Source organism: Metopolophium dirhodum, chromosome 1 (assembly GCF_019925205.1).
Source record: "Metopolophium dirhodum isolate CAU chromosome 1, ASM1992520v1, whole genome shotgun sequence".
Lineage (NCBI taxonomy): Eukaryota > Metazoa > Arthropoda > Insecta > Hemiptera > Aphididae > Metopolophium > Metopolophium dirhodum.
Window position 1 is genome coordinate 33,420,751 of NC_083560.1, and position 20,711 is coordinate 33,441,461.

The window sequence follows — 20,711 nt, forward strand, 5'->3', positions numbered from 1 at the left end:
ATTGTAAAAGACGTTTATTAAGATTTTACTCTGGTGTATAAATTATAAATTATATAATTCTGGTGCTGAGTGCCGTGAAGATGCTTGTGATGGCAATGGGCGAACACGTCAGATTACAGACCGTTTTAGGTCTGTTTTTATAGGGGTCTCCTACTCCCCTACATTCCTCCTTGCCTATCAACTTATCCGTATTGCTCACATATATATATATGCCCATTTCCCATTGTTTTATAGGCGATTGACAATTTCGTATATCTGATGTGGTTTTTTCTAAAGATTACTTTTTAGGTAATGTAATTGGTGGTTTATAATGGATTGCCAATTAAACTTCCTCACTATCTTAGTTGTGTATCTTATTTCTATTACTTATTATACCTGTTTGTTAATTACTTATTCTCCTTATTCGATTTACATTGTTGTAATAATTATATTTGCATTATTTATTATATCTGCATGTTATCTACTTATACTCATCATTTGGTATACGTAGGAGTAAAGGGACGTCATCCGTTACAAGTTCACAACTCGCGTTGTATTACCTAGGTACTGTGTAAACCAAATTTTACGAAATTTACTGTAATATTTTTATCTACTATAAAAAAACTATAAAGTATATCAAAACTATAATCACACCAGTGTAAATAGTGTAATAATCACTCCAGTGTAAATAGTGTAATAAACACAAAAAAAACATTTAAGGTTACATAAAATAAATTATTTATTCGTTATACATTGTTATTGTAGTATATGAATAATACACTATATATTTGAGTAAACTTGTAAATTAATGTACCAGGTAAGCTCATACTCGGGTGTAGGAACACAAACGCAATTAAAACATATTTTGCAATACAAAAGAATATTAGCCAACCAACATTCCTTAACGATTACGTAACAATCTTTCCGAGACGTCCATACAATAAAAAAAAATGTCCATATATGGATACACAACATGAATACGCGGACATGCGCAATTCACATAACAAACACGAACCATCAATTCTGACGTTACGTTATAACAATAGAGTGGGGATAAAACAATCGCTTTCTTATATAAACGCCACGCACAGACAATAGACTCTTTATAGTAGTACACTCAGCGGAACACGGCAGATCAACACAGATGACCTCGTCAACGGCATCAGCAGCAAAACCACACAACACCGACCAGTTTTTCTTTCGACATGAAATTAATCTTTCTTCACAAAGTTAACTTACTATTGCGTTTGTTCTAACACCAAGATATTGCAGTGTAAATCGTAAATTGTTAATAACGTGCATTGACTCGTCACAATCGGAGACGTACACATTCCAACGAGAGTTTACACATCTTGCTCAATACAACACGAGGTAAGTGAATATACATAATATGTTTTACAATCGAAGACAAATTATCAATTCGGTACTCAACTAATAATATTCAGTAGTAGGTTAAAAGTTACAATAAGCATGCCATCTTAACTAGTTACTTCCTGTATAGTCTGCCGCCTTGCTGCGCATTTCCCATACTCTCCATGACATATTCACCATCACACAAAACATATCCCACACAGCACAAATATATCCATTGGTTATACAGTGGATGTACTTTCCAGATATCCATAATATCCATTAAATATTTAAGACATCCAATGGATATCTATCAGATATCCAAATGTCCGTTTTTTCGGCATTTTTGGATATGGGATTTCAATATCCATTAGTTATTTGTTTAAGTTAACCATGAGATGTACTATGTTATCTAATGAATAACCATAAGTTATTATTTATGTACTTATATATATATCCAATGGATGAGTTTGAGATATTTTTTTGGGTATTATAAGAATACAGTTGCAAATGTAGATTATGTTTATTAAATTGAATTAATGAATAACAACAAATTTAACATGTTATTAATTTATTTTTTATATCATATTCATTCATATATATCATTTTTGAACATTAACTTATTATTATATAAAAAACAACTAATTATATTCAGTCTTTGAATTAATATCATAATTTGAAACTATCAATACATATAAAATTAAAAAAAATTAACACATACAGATACATATATTATATTATAACCAAAATGCATTATTTAAATATTTCAGTGCCTTATATTTAATAATTATTTTGAGATTCTTTTTTTACTAAATAAAAACAATAACTAATATTCAGTCTTTGAATTGCACCTTATCATAAGATTATAAAATAAACACAATCACTAAATATTTTAGTCTTTGAATTAACATCATAATTTGAAACTATCAATACATATAAAATTAAAAACAATTAATACATACAAATACATATATTATATTATAACCAAAATGCATTATTTAAATATTTCAGTGCCTTATATTTAATAATTATGTTGAGATTTTTTTTTTTTACTGAATAAAAACAATAACTAATATTCAGTCTTTGAATCGCACCTTATCATAATATTATAAAATAAACACAATCAGTACATATTTCAGTCTTTGAAATTAACATAATCATTTTGAAACTATCAATACATATAAAATTAAAAAAATTAATATATACAAATACATATAATATATTATTATAACCAAAATGCATTATTTAAATATTTCAGTGCCTTATATTTAATAATTATCTTGAGACTTTTTTTTTTTTAAGTATTACACAAACAAATAAAATGTAGCTATGTTGATTAAACACTGTCTTAAATTATTTTAAAAAAAATATGTTTTTATAAAATGTATATAAGATAAATAATTAAAAATTATAAAAGTTAAAAGTGTATGATTAACTATCTATTACATCCCTAAATCATTTGCTGCATCATCTTTGTGTTTAAGTAATCTGAAATATATTTATTTATGAATTATGAATTATGAAACTATTTAATTAATTGCCCTGAAAATATTCATCATATATGATGTAAATTGTTTATACTTGTTTTTATATCTAGCTTCAGCATGTCTCATCCAGTTCTTAATACATGTAATAACATCAGACTCTTTGGAATCTTTGGCGTTTCTGATTACAGCATCTATATAAAAATAATTGAATGGTTATATTAAATTATATGAACCATAAAAACAATTAAGCTTCAATAAAACTATCTTACCAATAATTATCTTGGACAGGAATAAACTTGATAATGGTTTCTTGCCTTTTGCTCCAGTCCAATTATATGACGCAGCAAATTTGTCGGTGAAGAGTTTTCTTAAAATTAATTTTGTCACATCGTCCGTTTTGATACCCCCTATTTTACAAACAGCATTGAACTAGAACAAAATAACAGTTTTGTAAAAAAATATATATATACCTAACCTGACCTACACACACATTTATTATAGTTCTTAATATATTTACCAATTTTCTTTTGTAAATCATGTCTTTTTTCAGCTTTTCTTCTAAATTAATTAAATTAATTTCTTTGGAAAGTGGAAAGTCTTTAAAAATGTCTTCGATTCCGTCATCATCAATATCATCTGGCTGTGATGAAGAGACACTGCTAATTTTTTCATCCAGACGTTTCAGTGTTAGTTTGATACAAGCAAAGTTCTTCAATACTTTTTCTTGAAATTCTGTAACAAATTATAAAATACTATGATCAAGATTAAATTATTAAATTATATTTATATGATGAATATTACATTTTTTTTTATTTACTTCAATTAAATATAAAGTTCTAAACATTTTCTATTATACCCTTAATCTTAATTATTTATCATAGTAATTTAATCAATATTTTTCTGAATACTGCAATTAATTTAATATTAAATGTTCATTCAAAATTGAAGTCTATGATGTTGATGAATTAAATTCAGCAGACTCTGCAGTTTCTAGGATTTCATTGGTTACATTTAAATTATTTAAATCACTGACAGCTACATCATTCGGGACATCATTATTTTTTACTACCACAATTGAAGAATTCAACGATACCAAGTTATCTTCAATAATATATTTTGCTACTCTACGCCTAAAAGATCTAGCCGTTAAAGCACTAAGACTTTTAGTTTTTCGATTGCTAGACATGATATTTATATTAAGGTTCACTGAAAATATATAGAAACATGTGAGTATACTTACATATTATAATAACTGCTGCAGGAACTGTAAGCACATTATAACAACATTATAACTACACAAATAACAATAGCACACAATTACGAGGTAAGTCCGTAGTTAAAAAAAACGCGACAGTGAAATAATAAATAATACGCGCACGATGGGCCAACGCAGGTTTGAGGTTAGGTTATAATATATCATCGTAAATTATCACTTATCAGTTTTAATTCAAAGTCTAGAGCACGGTCTTATCTTGTATAAGTGCGCGGACGTATGATAATACGAGTGATACGCGTATCGGACGCATAATCGGTATCGGTTTACGTTTCAAATTCTCCTTCTTGAAAATCAAATATTATAATGTTTATAACGTATATATAATCATATTCATATATTTATACATACAATATATTATTTATATTATCGTCACTGCAGTTGACTGTTATAATTACTATATTATTGGTTAAAATATAAAAATATATTAATAATATATAATATATATATATATTATGCATTTAATATAATAATAATTATTTATATATATAATTATATGGTAATATTAAAGCCCCTCCCCCACCCATAAATTACGTTAAAAACCATGTATATTTAATATTATATAATTATTTATAATATAATAATATATAATATTTGATATCCATGAAGCATCATTTTTGGATAAGATATTGTATGGAAATTTGGAATATCCAGCAGAAAACCGGAATTGGAAGTTAATGGATAAAATATTTTATGGTTTTTTAATATATCTAGTAGATATCCATCTGAAGTAATTTTTGGATAAGACATTATATGGTTATTTGACATAACCATTGGATATCCACTGGATGTACTGTGCTGTATGGGATATAAGCTATTTTTATAAAACGTATTATGTGCTCATATCGCTACTACCATAGATAATATAAGATTCTTATATTACCTATAGCTACAACATTGTTACACGAATTTTCGCCAGGGACAAAATATTCGTTCTGATAAAAGTTTGACAGAAAGTAATGTTTCATTTTTTGATTGTTGGACAAAAAGTCCAAAAATACTAGATATTCTATTACGTTTTTATTTATAATTATATTATATTATATAGGTAATAGGTAGGTTAAAAATCATAGTGTAATAGGTATTTCTTTTTTATAATTAATATTAATATTATATTATATATATATGTTACGGTCAATGACGAAAATTGAACATTTACGTTATTAACCGGTCATTAACGTTATAAGCCAAGTTGCTAGGTTAATTTCGTAAACTACCGGGCAATGACGTCAGTTTCCAAGATGATAGATTATTGTTGAAAATTACAAAACAAAATAAAACAATTTTACCTCAATGACCGAATATTATTAACCTAACCGAACGTTATTAACCATTGACTGTTGGTCAATTACGTAAATGACTGAAAATACACATAATTGAATTAATTAAAGACTACAGTTATTAATATTTGTCTTACTATTTTTTTTTATTATAAATGATATAATATATTTATTATTATTTATTAATTATATTTTTTTCGCAAGGCATGCTGTTGTGACATTTTGAGTTACACAAAAGTTACTATTCCCGCTAATCGACAAGTGCATTTGATTCTTCTGTACTTTAGTTTGCAATTGCACCTTCTGTAACCTTGTGATCCAGTGACACTACTAAAACCTGCAGCTTCTCTCTGCGTAATTTCTTTTTCGCTATTTACAGATTCCAATTCAACGAAACATTCTTTGTAGGGATCGATTTGTGATCGAGTATACAAATTACAGTAATGCCGTTTTCTCTGTACCTAATAAAAGATAATCATTTTTTAATTCAAATAAATATATCTAAATAATCTTGTTAGATAACCACGGCATTATAGAACTTAGCCATCGGTTATGTGCCTATGTATTATTGTATTAATATTATTATGGTTTGCTCGAGGAACTATCGCTGGTTATCGATGATATTAATAAATAATACAATACACTAATGTAGTAACGTGTGTGGATAAATAACAGTGACCCGTAGGTAAGTTATAAATGCATAATTTACAACCACGTCCAACGAGAGTTGGGAATTGACGTGAATAAAAAAATAATACTCGTGTTTACAACATTAACCATCATGTGTCGCCACTTCCGTAAATTACCAATCATTTACGTAAATTTGTACTGTACAAGGTCATTTTGGACATTGGCCGGGCTTTAACGTAAATATCATTTTCGTCATTGACCGTAACATATATATACAATAATTAATAATAATGAGTTGACAATAGAAGAGTTTTTCGCATACATCATTGTGTAAGAAAACGTCATTTTTATTAAATTATTATTATTATTGTAGAGTGATTGGATGTTTGAATTGACTATTTTTTTAATTTAACATATTTAAAAGAACGATTTGATCTTATATATTTTTGAACTTACTCTTATATTATTGGAGGAACAACATATTGCCCTTAAATAATGCACTTTAATATCTTTTATTAATATAATTTTTTTGTTTTTATCATCTACATCTCTATTCATAATAATATGACGTATGCTATTGACTTTATAACGAGTTCTTTTAATTTCAGCCCCATTAACACAAACTAATGGTTCATCACTAATACGATTGAGTACAGTTTTTATTTAAATAAGGTTTGAGGTCCCACACGAAAATGTATTCAGACTTAGGACTGACAACTTAAACGTAGTCTAGTATCTAAGACTTTAATAAATAAAGGTCCCGAATTGGCTCACCTATTAGTACAAAACAAATGTGTTAATTAACACAAGCTAATGGTTCATGACTACTAAGATTGAGTTCAGTTTTTATTTCAATAAGCTTTAAGGAATTAAATATTTTCCTAGGTCTAACATTAATTAAACTACATAATTTTCCCTTACTAAATATTTAATTCAACTAGAATTGTAAAAGAGGGTCTTGCTGACATTTTTGAAATTCTTTGTATTGCTTCCTACCTCTTTGATCATAAGTGAACAAAAGGACCATGTTTTTTTTAAATAAAGTTCATTTATTTCTCTTACGACAGTCTCTAATAACAAACAACTGTTTTCTTCGAATGATGTTGTCAATGCAATATCTAAGGGGGTTTAGTAAATTCCCACACTAAACATAGCAGGTAAGCGGGTACTAATGTAAGGTCCCTCACGGAAAAAAATACACCCATACGTAAGTTCCCACATGAAAATGTATTCGAACTTAGGACTGACTACTTAAACGTAGTCTAGTATCTAAGACTCTAATAAATAAAGGTCCCAAATTGGCTCACCTATTGGCACAAAATTACCAAGAAGTAAACCCAAAATGCCTGATGAAATATAACATTTCAGGTGCCGATTATTTATTTTTCACTACATTTATATGATCCACAGATCTCATGCATTGTTTATTGTGTTCTGGTTTATAATCGAAAGCAGATATTCTGTCGTTTAATTATTTCAAGGGAAAAAGTTTTAATGCTTTTAAGTGGCTTTTTAAAATAAAACTCTTAATGTAATTAGCACAACCTTCCAACAAATCATGAATAATATGTACATCATAAAAATCAAATTCAAATATAATGTAATATGAATAAAATGTGTTACATTTTTTAAATAAATATTAAATTTAATAGAATATTTTGTATTTTTGGACTTTTTGTCCAACTTTTTTCAAAATAAACTTTTTGACAGATTATCAATCTGATTTTTTTAACAAGTTATATATTAATAACATGTATGTTTTGTATGCTTACAGACGCACACTCTACACATTGCGAATCGTACGAATATCAAGCATACATCTGGGGATATTTACATAACTTGTGCTGTACCTGTGTGTCAATAAAAATGAAAGCAATATATTCTGTCGTTTTTTACACATCGTTAGCAATTGCATTATCTTCACCCAATGTTTCCACGTTCTGTGGAAACGATGAACAGATCGAAGATTTAAGAACGGCGTTAATAACACAGGAATCCATTTACACAGCGTTGACAACACTGAGCGCAATACCGATAACCGGTGCGACGTTAGCGTTCGCGCAAGTGATGATGTCCAGCCGGTTTGCTTTGCGTTTGCAAGAAGGATTTGATGAAATGGAAAGTTCGTTAAATAAGGATCATAGAGACTACAAACAGTGTTCAGAAATCTTGGAAATGTCAGTAACAGCAACCACAGTCATGAAGTCAATTAGTTTTGGATTCTCTCTGACATCAATGATACCGGGTGTCGGTTTGGCATTATTAATTCCGAGGTTATTTACATCGATATCTGCTATGGCCATTATAAGAGAAAGATTAGCAGTTTGGCAAAATGCTGGTTGCCAATATGCTACAACAAGAGATTGTAATATATAGGTGAATCAATAAATGTATATTAATGATATGATTTCAATATGATTTGATTGTAAACGATAATAACACCTATATATTAATTTTATCATAAAATAAATATTATAAATTATACTGTATTATGTTTGATTTCATTTATTAAAAAACTATCTGTGATAAGTTAGTTAATCCATTTTTTGGGTGTATATTTGTATCTAGTTAATTTACAACACTAGTTGTATGTATACAGTGTTATAGTAGTCAGTACAAAACGTATATCCGTGTTATCGTTTCATATTATTATTATTTGTATTTATTATGATGTCCTAGTCTAGGACATCACTCCTAGTTGTATTTATTAATCTGAGAATAGTTTAGTTTATAATTTTAAATAACATGTATAATATAAGACCGTGTGGTGATACCACTTAGGTACTGATCAGATATATATTATTATTTGCACGACGCTAACGTTTGGTATTCACAGGCAATATTATATTATAATAGGTCATTAGCCTTCCACGTGCGTTCCCGAATCTATGGCGTAATATACTTTTTATCCCATAACCAAATCATTTAAATGTAAGAAAATATAAATTAATATCACCACTTACAATAATAGTCAATACAATATATTATTTATATAAATGAATATACATAAATGGAATATTTTATAAATTAATAGGTAATTATAATTCATTATATTATTCTGTATTTATATATTAAAACTGTAAAAGCGTAAGAGTATTTATGACTGTCATGGTCAAACACTTTTAGAGTTTTACCAAAAATAGATTTTTAAATGGATTAATCTCATGTCATTATTCTTATTTCATTTACTAAACATATTTTATTTTTAGTTGTAGTTAAGTAAGTTGAGTGGTAACTTAAAATTCCTTTTTCAGCTTCGTGACTGCAGACTCTTAGTACATCTTTAGGTGGGTAAGTTAATTTTCCTATGCTCTATATGGAAATCAAACACGTAAGATGTTCAGTTGATTCTGTAAAAGCATCATAGCAGCTAGTACCTACAATAAATAACAAAGTTTTATTATTTTTTACAACAAATCCGGTAATATAACCTGTGGTGTTTTCTACTAGTTGATTTAAATTGATCAGTCTATTACAGTGGTCTTGAAACTTTTTGAAAGTATGTTAATATAAATATTAAATAGTTAGTTAATAAAATGATCAATGCACTTAGGCCTTATCTCAAAATATTTATCGTTTTTATAAATAAATACTATTTCTATAAATTTATGTTTTTAAAAAGTACCTACCTACATCATAAAACTTACACGACATTTTTTGAATAGAATTTGATATATTTATATCTCGGCATGTGGCTGAACATAACTTTCAAATTACTGTAGTCTGTAAGCTATTAATTATTGAAAACACTCTCCTTTTCAATTAACAATTTTTGATAAAGGTACGTCCGGACGCGTCCCTCTGGTACTATCAGTACTATATCATTGTATATCTGTTTTCGAAGAAAGGCTTCCACCAAAATTTGCTGCTCTCCTAAAAGTGCTGCCCGTGGCGATTGCTGTTTTTCCTCTACCCTAAATTCGCCACTGGATATAGATAGTTAAAACCATCATTTACGAGTTTTGGTTTAAAATGAGTTGAAATTATATGAAACGTTATTACATTTATGATATAATTTTTCATGACTTTGGAAGGTTTTCTTATTTATATAGCAGGGGTCACCAAGTGGTGGCCAACAGACAAGAAAAAATAAAATAAAAACCGACAGTATAAGGTTCTAGAGTTGAATTTTATTTTTTTTTTTAATTGGTTTTACCGACGTTAGTAAATTTTACGGCTCTTGAACAACTTACAGATTGTAGCCCATCAAAAATATTAATTGGTTTCTCCTGGTATATAGTCTATAGGTACTAGATTTCTAATACAAACTGTCCTGGTTCTGAAATGTACATTCTACCGGTGCGTATAAAATGTCCACGTTATAAAATGTATAGGTACACTTTATCTGGCCGTACAAAATGTCCACGATTTGAATTTTTAAAGTTCGACCGTACAATGTGACATAGAAAGCTATAACTATGTATTTTCGTATCTAGATTTTAAAATACTAACAATAAATAATGAATTATGGGTTCTTCCCATTTCCCAAAGAAAAACCCATAAAATGTAGGTAACGATGTAGGTATTTGAAACAGCTTATGTAACTTAACTACAAACTTAGTGATAACATGATGAATTAATCATGAATAAATTAGTATGTCTTTTTTAGTTTAAATTATATTATTTTTTCAATGTATAGGCATCCCGGCCGCCGTGTTTGTGAGATTTACAGCAGTATATTTATCATGTAGACAATTTACTCGCGTTAAGATCACAGACCCCATGTGGTTTGTATGTTAGTGCATAATTTAACTCTAAAGTATCAAAGTTATACCAGATTTGTAGTTTTTACTTAATTTAACCTACGGTGGATTTATAAAATCCTAACCTAACCATACTTTAACCTAAAAAAAAAAGTGGTTGTCGCTCTTCTGTATAGTAAGTTACAAGGGCCTCCCGTGGTGAGTTAGCTTCACAATAAGACCCGGCCTATTGGTATTCACAAGTACCTACCTAAATAATGCAGATACTAGCATATTCTTATGTGAATACTTAAACCAATTTTCAATTATTTCATATTTGTACATTTATTGAAGCGATTGGAGAAAGTCGGGGGCCAACTTAAAAGAAATATAATATATATCTTTTCGTTATAATTTTAACTTCGAATGCTCATTAAAAACTTATATGGACTTACGCTTACGCTATTTACGCTTTGGAATTCCAGTAATAAAAACTTAAAATTAACCTTGTATTAAATTGTCAAGCTTTTCATGTTTTATTAACAATTGTCAATTGTTGAAAAAAACTTATTAGTTAGATTTCAATAGATGAGAAACCTCTTTACAATGCAGTTTATCTAAATTATATTAATACATTTATATTATTGAAATTAATTTCTGAATATAATTATAATTCTATAAAAATTATATAACATAATATTCTCCTGACTCTTATTATGCGATGCAATTGGATGGTAACAAATTATTCAAAGATAACTTGTTTATTTGTTAGGTAATATATTCAAGGGGCCTGCACGTGACCTGTTTTTTTCTCAAATATATGGCTTACGGGAAAAACTTTCACGCCTCGTAGTAATCGATATTTTTATTTTTTTTTTTTGAAAGTGGAATTCTTGGTTTTCATAATTGGCATATCTATTTCTAGGCGACCATATAAACGAATTTGAATAAGACCAATTTGTCCTGGCTTTTCATATTTTTATTCTATGTTTGTTTTAAGCAATGAAATTAAAATTCGGTCCAATGTGGCCTGATAAAATGATCCTGTTTCTAACAAAAAATAATTAATGAAATCAGTCCAATCGACGATCCGTATGAGTTTATCCTGTAAAGGGTGTTTTGACCAAAAAATCACACTTTTCATTTTTGGTCGACGGTGCTGTTGACATGACGTGCGCACAATGCACATACAGAAAATGTGTAGATAGAATACAATCACACTCACACAAATCATCATTGACGACTGACACATGAACAGGCTCCATAACGTTTTTTTTTAAATTTAATGTGCCTATAACATTATATCTTTATTGTTATCGTTAATATATTGTTAGGATAATTATAATTTAATTTAGAATTGTGTCCGTTACCTATACAAATAAATATATAACTAATTATACTACAATTGACAAATGACGAGGATCTTAGGATATGAACCAATTCTATATCAGCTGCTGCGTATGTTCAACATGTGATTAACATTTATAATTGTATATGACAATTTGTAGGTATATAACCGGAGCTGACATCGCCATAACGCGATATTTCTATCAATAAAAATACTGTTATTAAAATAATTAAAATTATAAAATTTTAATTATTCACAAGTAAACAAATTTCTGACAATAAAATGTTGGTGCCCGAGGCTGTTGTACCCAGTGCTCCTCCTAAATGTGGCCTTGAATATAGCAGTACATCGATATTCCATACCGCGAAAATATTTACCCATTTATAAATAAAATCATATAACTAGACGATTACGTCTAGATTCGTTAGAAACACCGTGGCGATAAAACCCGTTCGGACCTGTAAGCGAAAATACCTCAGTGTGGCGTAAATAAAAAAGACACAATTGCCTGACACACACTAGTACACTACCAGTGTCTTAAAAAATAAGTATTTAAAGTATTATAAATAAGTATTTAAGTATTTAAAAAAGTATTTAAAATACCACCCAAATACTATCTATTATAAAGTATTTGAAATAATCTTCAAATGCAAAAAAAAATTAATTTACTTAGAATAAAAAGTATTAAAAAAGGTATTCAATACGGAGAAATGTATTTGAATACTTTTGCTTAAATACTTTACAACACCGTACCTTGTACACTACACACAAATATTTATTGTTTTCGACGAGCTCTCGCTACGTAGGTACGGTCTGCTGTGTAATGTCAAATGTATAAACTAACAAGTAACAGCCAACGGTAATCAATATTCATATATTTTGTTCAGTAAATTTGTACATAATATTTTGGTTTCTTCTTTACGCTACTACGTTCGATTTTAATTAATTAATTAAAAAAAAACACACCAAATAGGAAAAGAAAATTAATTACTAGTGAGGTATGTCGTACGTACGAGTATAGTAAATTAAATTATTTAAAATAATATTTTTCACTTACTTTTTTAACCATTATCGGTAATGATGACTCTGTCTTTAAACTGGAGCACTGTTTCTACAACAACATGCGGATAAATAGCTGGCTTTCGTCCTTTCACGATGCATAACATATGCATACCGCACAGATAATTTAAATTAAAATGTAATTGGAAGAAAACAATTGTATATTCTTGTAAATACTGAATGGAATTAATCACAAGTGACGATTCCTAAATAATTGTTTACAAACAATCGAAAACATCACTGATAACTTTATAATGATTATTTCACCAAAATGAGTATTCTACAAACATCGATATATAATTAATATTGATAACAGTATTATAGCAGTTATTTATGTCTAGTCGATTTATAAGCAATATTTTTTTTTTTAGAACAACTAAGAAAAACAACATTTACCAAAATAACATTTGACTACAGACAAGGCGTATTTATACGGTAGTGTACGAGTACGACATTCATAAATAATTATTATGGTTATAAATTTATAATAAATGTATAAGTAACTTAAGAATATATACGATATACGTATTTAGATTACGAAATGAAATATTATTTAATTTGTATACCTACATACTTCACAAAAAACAAGGTTGTGTGAATAATATTATAATCATGATAACGTTTATTAAATCTTAATTGATTTATAGATAGACTCTTAATAAAATATGTAATTAAAATCAACAGGAAGTAAAAAAAATAACGATCTAAGCGTATTATCTAGTAAGGTATGAATTTCTTAACAAAAGGCAAAAGGTAATTTATTTATTTATTAATTATAAGATTCACGCTGAATGGCTTTTATAGAACGGTATACAGTATATACTTTTTAAAATAAGATGGGTGGCAACACAGAATTAAGTACAAACTAGACTAGGTAAATGAACATAAGAAAAAATTTAAACAAACTACATGAGATACAATGACGTGAATGTAGATTGCCCAACCTAAGCATCCTGTGCGTGGGGTGATTATGGCTGAAGGAAGTAGACAGAGTTGGAATGTAAAAAGGAATGTAATGAGTGGTAATTGTTGAACGTACTATAATCACTTAAATCTCGTAACAACATTTATATTAAGTTTACATAATAATGGCTTTAGGATGTAAGTTAAAAAATGTAGTGAACAAAATACAGCAATGAAGTACTTAATCATGGTCGTAAGGCAAAAATATAAATTAAAACATAAAAATACATTTAACTAAAAAAAAAATATTATTAAAAGTAGATTCTTAATTGCCGATTTTCGTACATTTTTGGGTCGTAAGAATTAAGTTCTGATGGAATTTGAAATGCCCAGTAAATTCACCAACTATATTATATCAAATTAACTTTATAAAAATCTGAATGGATCCAAAGTCAAAAATCGCATTATATCGGTACGGGGTGGGGCTGGCGACATGTGCAAATTTCGGAAACGCGTATAACAGACGAAATATTGGTTTGAAAATTTCGACAACTAGCTTGCAAATCGTTGCTAATCGGCTGCTAAATAATGGTTCAAGAAAAATTGAAAAATGTGTTTTCGATGATATGGGTGGAGCGGGAGACACATGTCCCCAGTCCCACTCATAGTTTTATTTATTTTATGATTCAACTAAAGGCTTGCAAATTGTGAAAATAGTCTTGCAAATTGTTGCTAATTTTTAAATTCTGTTATTCTGTTATTCCCATTTGGATATAACAAATCTAATTGTTTAGTGTAGTCTTCTTCAATATGGGAATTTCTTTTTCCAATATAAACTGAGTTAAAAGGGTATTCTGTATTATTTGAATACTTATAATGGAACATAAATCGCTGTTCTTTTTTATAGTTCAGCCATTGGATTTTCATCCATTGTACCTTATCATTAGTTACATCTATTTTTCTATTTGTAATTTGTTTTTCCAATGACTTTGTTGAAAAAAAATCATCTTAAGTCATATTTACAATTTGAAATGGGTTGGTTTTTCTAGCAGAAACTATAACGGTTCTAATCATTAGGTAAATGTATATCAGGATGGCATTTTTTTCGTTTTTCAACTAACCCAAAATCTTGGTCGCATGGTAAAAATAAGTGACCGCTTACTAAAAACTTGTTATTAATTTCATCAACAGATAGTGATGTATTAGTTACTATGTAGTTACAAACCGTAGCCATTTTTATATTTCTATTCTGATCCTTACACTGGTCAGAATACATGATAATATTAGATTATATTTTATATTTTATATTAGATACATAAGTTTTTACAAAGTGCAAAATACATGAACAAATCTCTTGGGGACCTCTTGAAGCAACTGATTCATCCGAAAAATACATCACAACCTTATTGTTTATAAGATTATGAACCCCAAAATAGTAGGTCCACTATTGCCTTTTATAATATGAAATTCCTGTTGATATAACAGGCGTCGGTAAGGTTTTCATTAAGTCAAAGGCAATACATGTAACGATGGTCTTTTGCTTTATTTGCTTTATAACCTAGCCATTGGTTTTTGTGTTTTTTTTTTCTGTAATCGTTATTATTATATCCACTGCTCATATACAATATACCTATATGGTATTTTTTAGGTCTATACAATTTATCAATTTTTGTTGGGTCTTTCTTACAGCTACAGGTATAGTAATAATTGTAATAATTATCATCGGACGACCTTATTCTTACATTACGTGTATATAAATTAGTTCGTTTGCCTTTCAAACAATAACCCATTATAATTTATTTTAAAACTGTCCCGAGTGGCGTAAATACCGGGTGGGCAAGGTGGGCAAACGCCACGGGCCTCGGGACCGAAGGGGGCCCCAGCCCAACATACAATACCTACACTATTGCCCATTGGTTATTTCTATATTCGTCATTCGATTCAAAATTTCACAAAAATATGTATATTATTTTGATATCTGAAAAAAATACTAGGAAATATGGACCTTATATTGGTACTACATGTAGGTAGGTATATGGTTTATACGCTAATAAATAATAATATATTATTGGAGGCCCGATTATTATCTTATTATAAAAAAATATTATCTAAAACGTATCTCATATCTGGAACTAATGGCTTAATAACTCAATGGCTAAAAATAAAATGGGTAAACAAACTGATAAAGCCAACAACAACAATACTGTTATATCATAGCTTCAGCTCTGTTGCTCTATGTGCTACAAATTACAATGACAGTATTACACTGATCAGTATAATAGTGTACACACTTACCAATATTAAAATTTCCTTGAAGCTTTGAAAGTGTTTTGTTTTTTATGTTTAACTGTTTAAGTTATAACATGGTTCGTATTTTTATTATTATTAAGTATTAAATTATTATTATTTTCTTTTTAATACAAGTAGTAGTGACAGTTTATAATAAACGTGCTATACTGCTATTAAAAACAATACTAAAATATCAAAAATAATTCGCAATATAATGTCAGATAAAAAAAAAATGTTTGAGTGGATACCAAAAACGAAAAAAGAAGAAGGATATTCAAGAGAAAATGTCAAAAATACCGAAAATCAACGCATTTTTTTCTACAACTCCTGCTGTTGTTCCTAGAATAGGTAAGTAAATAATGGTTAGTCTAGGGTGAAACAATGCTAACGCAGTTTCCAAGGCGAAACGCAGCGGAAGCGAATCGACGTTGGTTTTTTATTATTATTAATTATTATTTTTTTACCCACCTTGGTCTGTTTTTAAACAAGAAAAACCCTGGAAAGTTAATAGTTATTATTTTTAACATAACACTTTTTGACGGCGCACCAAAAATATTATTATTATTATTAATATTATTACAATATAATCTATTAAATATACATAGGTACTTTTGTATTTTATAGCTGATGAATCTCAAGCTTCAGAATTAAATGAATTATACCAGTCACCAGAGATTCAAATCAATGAAAAAACTGTTGATAATTTGAATATAGGTAAATTAATCAATTTCATACTGTTAATATCAATATTGTAGTCATAATCAATTTAAATATTTCTAGTAGGAGTATTAAATGTCTAGTTAGGTATATAGAGTATAGAGTTAAAAGTAAAATAGAATTATCATATTTATTAGGGTGACTTATATACAATTTTTTCTAAGTTAATAAATTAAAATAATATTTTTTGTACTGTATTATATCAATTTAACTCAAATTGTATAATCATACTTAAATCCTTAATAACATAGAAAATTGTAAAGTACCTATTATTAAGTTATATGCTGATTGCTGAACAATATTTACCTGTCATATATTATTATTATTATTATTATTATATATTTAGTGCACGTTCAAAAGGAGTTAAACCAGATTTTTACCTATAGGAAAAGCAATTTTTTCTAAATTAAACCTTTCAAACAGATTTTTTAACTTAATATAAATTTGAATAAAATATATTAGTGATTATTTTTATTTATTAATTATCATAACTAATTTTTATTTTTAAGGAAAAATTGATTTAAACTCAAACCCAATATTGTGCACCAATACCAATGATTCAAGTATACCTGAAAATGATAGTAATTATAAAGAAGAAAATGGTAATTAACAAACACTAAATACTAACTATATTTTTTTTAAATAATATTAAATATGAAATTTTGGTGAATTAATCAACTAACAAATAATGATTTGATTTTTGCAGAACAAAATGTATTGAATCTTACTTTGACTAATCCAACTGATCGTGCACACTTTGATGAAGAACTAGAGAACAGTGACATTAAAAGAAGCATTATATCATTTGGTCCATGTAAGCCAGTTATTGAATTTCCAAAAAATAATGAGGGCAGAAAATTTTCTTCTAATTTCTATTTTGTTTCTGCACGGTCTGGTTCAAAAATACCTCGTTCTTGGTTATGCTATTCTACAGTTTTAGATAAAGCTTATTGTGAATCATGCTGGTTGTTTACTAATAGAAAAAGTACTTCTTTTAAGTCTGAATGGATAAATGGAATCGATGATTGGAAACATTTATCACAAAGCATTAAACGTCATGAAATATCAATTCAACACTTAGAGTCAACAAATATGAGGATCATATGGGTGAAAAATAGAACGGTAGATAAGGAAATAGAAATACAATATAGTAAAGAGGCTACATTTTGGAGAAATATTTTGCTACGTTTGATTAAAATAATATTATCATTAACAGCCGGAAATACTGCGTTAAGAGAGCACAGAGGAAAAATTGGATCATTAGAAAAGTGTTCAGAAGGAAATTTTTTACGTACAGTTAATTTATTGGTGGAATTCGATCCAATTTTAAATAATCTAGTGAGTAATCCTAAACAAAAAAATCAAGTACTTAAGTCCATTAATTCAAAATGAGTTAATTGAAATATTGGCTAATAAAGTTCGTGAAATTATTCGTGATGACATCAAAAAATCTTGTGGTTTTTCAATAATACTGGATTCTACTCAAGATATTAAAAAAGTTGATCAAGTGAGTATTATCATACGTTATGTATTAGTTAACTATGAAAACAAGAAAATTGAAATCAAAGAATCGTTTTTTGGATTTTTTGTACTTGATAAACATAATGCTGTTGACTATGCAAACCTTTTACGTCAAACATTATTGACATTTGGTCTTAGTATTAATAAGTGTTTCGGGCAAGGGTATGATGGTGCTGCAGTTATGAGCGGAAAGCACTCAGGTGTTCAAACTTTAATTCGATCTGATTTTCCCAATGCTGTATATGTACATTGTTGTGCTCATAACCTCAATTTAGTGATCTCAGATCCGGTAAAAAGCTCTAGTAAAGTTCAGACATTTTTTAATACAGTTCAAGACGTTTACAACTTTTTTAGTGTAAGTGCACCTAGATGGGCTTTACTAGCTTTAGGGAAAGAAGTTGAATCAAAAATACAAAAGAAAACCTTAAAGAGAGTTTGCCCAACACGATGGGAAGCACGCCACGACTCTGTATTCACATTAAAGGAACGTTATTTGGACATAATCAAAGCACTTACTCATATTCTACTTACGTCTCATAAATCTGATGAAACAAATTTAGGTGGTTCCTTGAAAAAGAAGCTCGAATCAGCTGAGTTTGTATTAATTTTATGTTTTTGGGAACGAATATTATGATCATTAAATGTAGTGTCTAAAACTCTCCAGTTAATGAATTTCAACATAGAATTTGCTGTTGTTCAACTTGATAGTGCCATTAAAGATTTAACTGATTTACGAGCGAATTATAATAATATAGTAGAAGATGGCAAAAATCTTTGTGTTTCATGGAAAATACCTTTCAACTTCAATTGTAAACGTGAAAGATTTGCTGTTAGGTATCACGAAGAAGTTGATTGTGACCGAAGACTTTCTATAACTGAAGACAATTTTAAAGTTAATGTATTTTATCCCGCACTGGACACGGCATTGTTTGAGCTTAAAGAAAGGTTTAAAGGTCTTAAAACAATAAGTGATGAGTTTTCTTTTTTAAAACCAATAAATCTTACTACAATAGAGGAACAAATTATAATTAAAGCGTCCTACGATTTACACATAAAGTATAAGAATGAGTTAAGTTCAGATATTACAAATCAACTTTTGTGTTTAAGAAATTTTCTTTGTGTTAATAACTCAACATCTGTGTTGCATAATATTAAAGACCTAACAGTTTATTTAATCGAACATGACTTGGCATCGTCTTTTCATGACGTTTTTACGCTGTGTTTAATTTTTCTGACTATTCCAGTTACAGTCGCTTCTGCTGAACGTTCTTTTTCTAAGCTTAAGCTCATAAAAAATTATCTTAGAAACTCAATTTCACAAGACAGACTTACGAACATTGCAATTCTCAATATTGAAAGAGAAAAAACCTCAGAACTTGAAATTGACAAAATTATAAACGACTTCGCAAATTTAAAGTCAAGAAAAAAGAATTTTCTAAAGTAGTTTCAATGTTTTTATTAATTGCAATGTTCGTAAGTCGGTCTTGTGAAATTGAGTTTGTATTGTTTCTAAGATAATTTTTTATGAGCAAAAGTATTTCAAATAAAATAAAATAAAATAATGTTAGTTATATAATATTATGCATTATTAAATATTTGTATATTACCTAGTACCTACTATTTAATAAGTACTTAATTAAAAAGTGTTTCTAGAGATAAATGTAAAATGATTTTATTTTGTGGTGATCATTACAACATGAGTAATATATTTTGTTTTTTTAATTTAATGTTATTCTTTAAACGTATCATACTTTTATAGTATTTAAATGATTAAATGTACCTACATTTATAAAATTTATATATATATTATATATATATATTTATATACCTACATTTTAAAAATACCTACCTAAAAAAATTTACAAGATGTGATTAATTTATAAATGTTTATAAATGTTGCTAGGTTGCTTACAAGTAAGTAATGGGTAAACAATAAATATAACCTAATCATTAATAAGGATAAATCATATTTTATCACTGCTTATTTTTATTTTTTTGGAGGGCCCATTTAAGTCTTTGCACACGGGCCTCCAATGGCCTATTTACGCCACTGCCCGAACATATCAACTTCTTGAACTCAAAATGGTATATATATACTTACTGCAGGTTACTAGTATTAGTATATCATAATACGGTTAAGTATTTTTTCCTCGAAAACATGGACATTGGTCATTAGTCAATATGAATCGTTTA

The 20,711-nt window shown here is 28.3% G+C and overlaps 1 protein-coding gene and 1 pseudogene across 1 annotated transcript; both read left to right on the plus strand.

Annotated features, from left to right (window-relative positions):
• The first annotated feature begins 7,865 nt into the window (after positions 1 to 7,865).
• On the plus strand, positions 7,866 to 8,375 carry LOC132933693 (uncharacterized). The gene has a single exon (XM_060999973.1). It carries the CDS (start codon positions 7,866 to 7,868, stop codon positions 8,373 to 8,375), a length of 510 nt encoding a protein of 169 aa, XP_060855956.1.
• An 8,189-nt stretch (positions 8,376 to 16,564) lies between these two features.
• LOC132936740 (zinc finger MYM-type protein 1-like) lies at positions 16,565 to 19,962 on the plus strand (annotated as a pseudogene).
• The last annotated feature ends 749 nt before the right edge of the window (positions 19,963 to 20,711 follow it).

What these genes read in the sequence shown, in the direction of transcription:
- LOC132933693 (XM_060999973.1), top strand. Translation starts at nt 7,866, where the DNA reads ATGAAAGCAATATATTCTGTCGTTTTTTACACATCGTTAGCAATTGCA.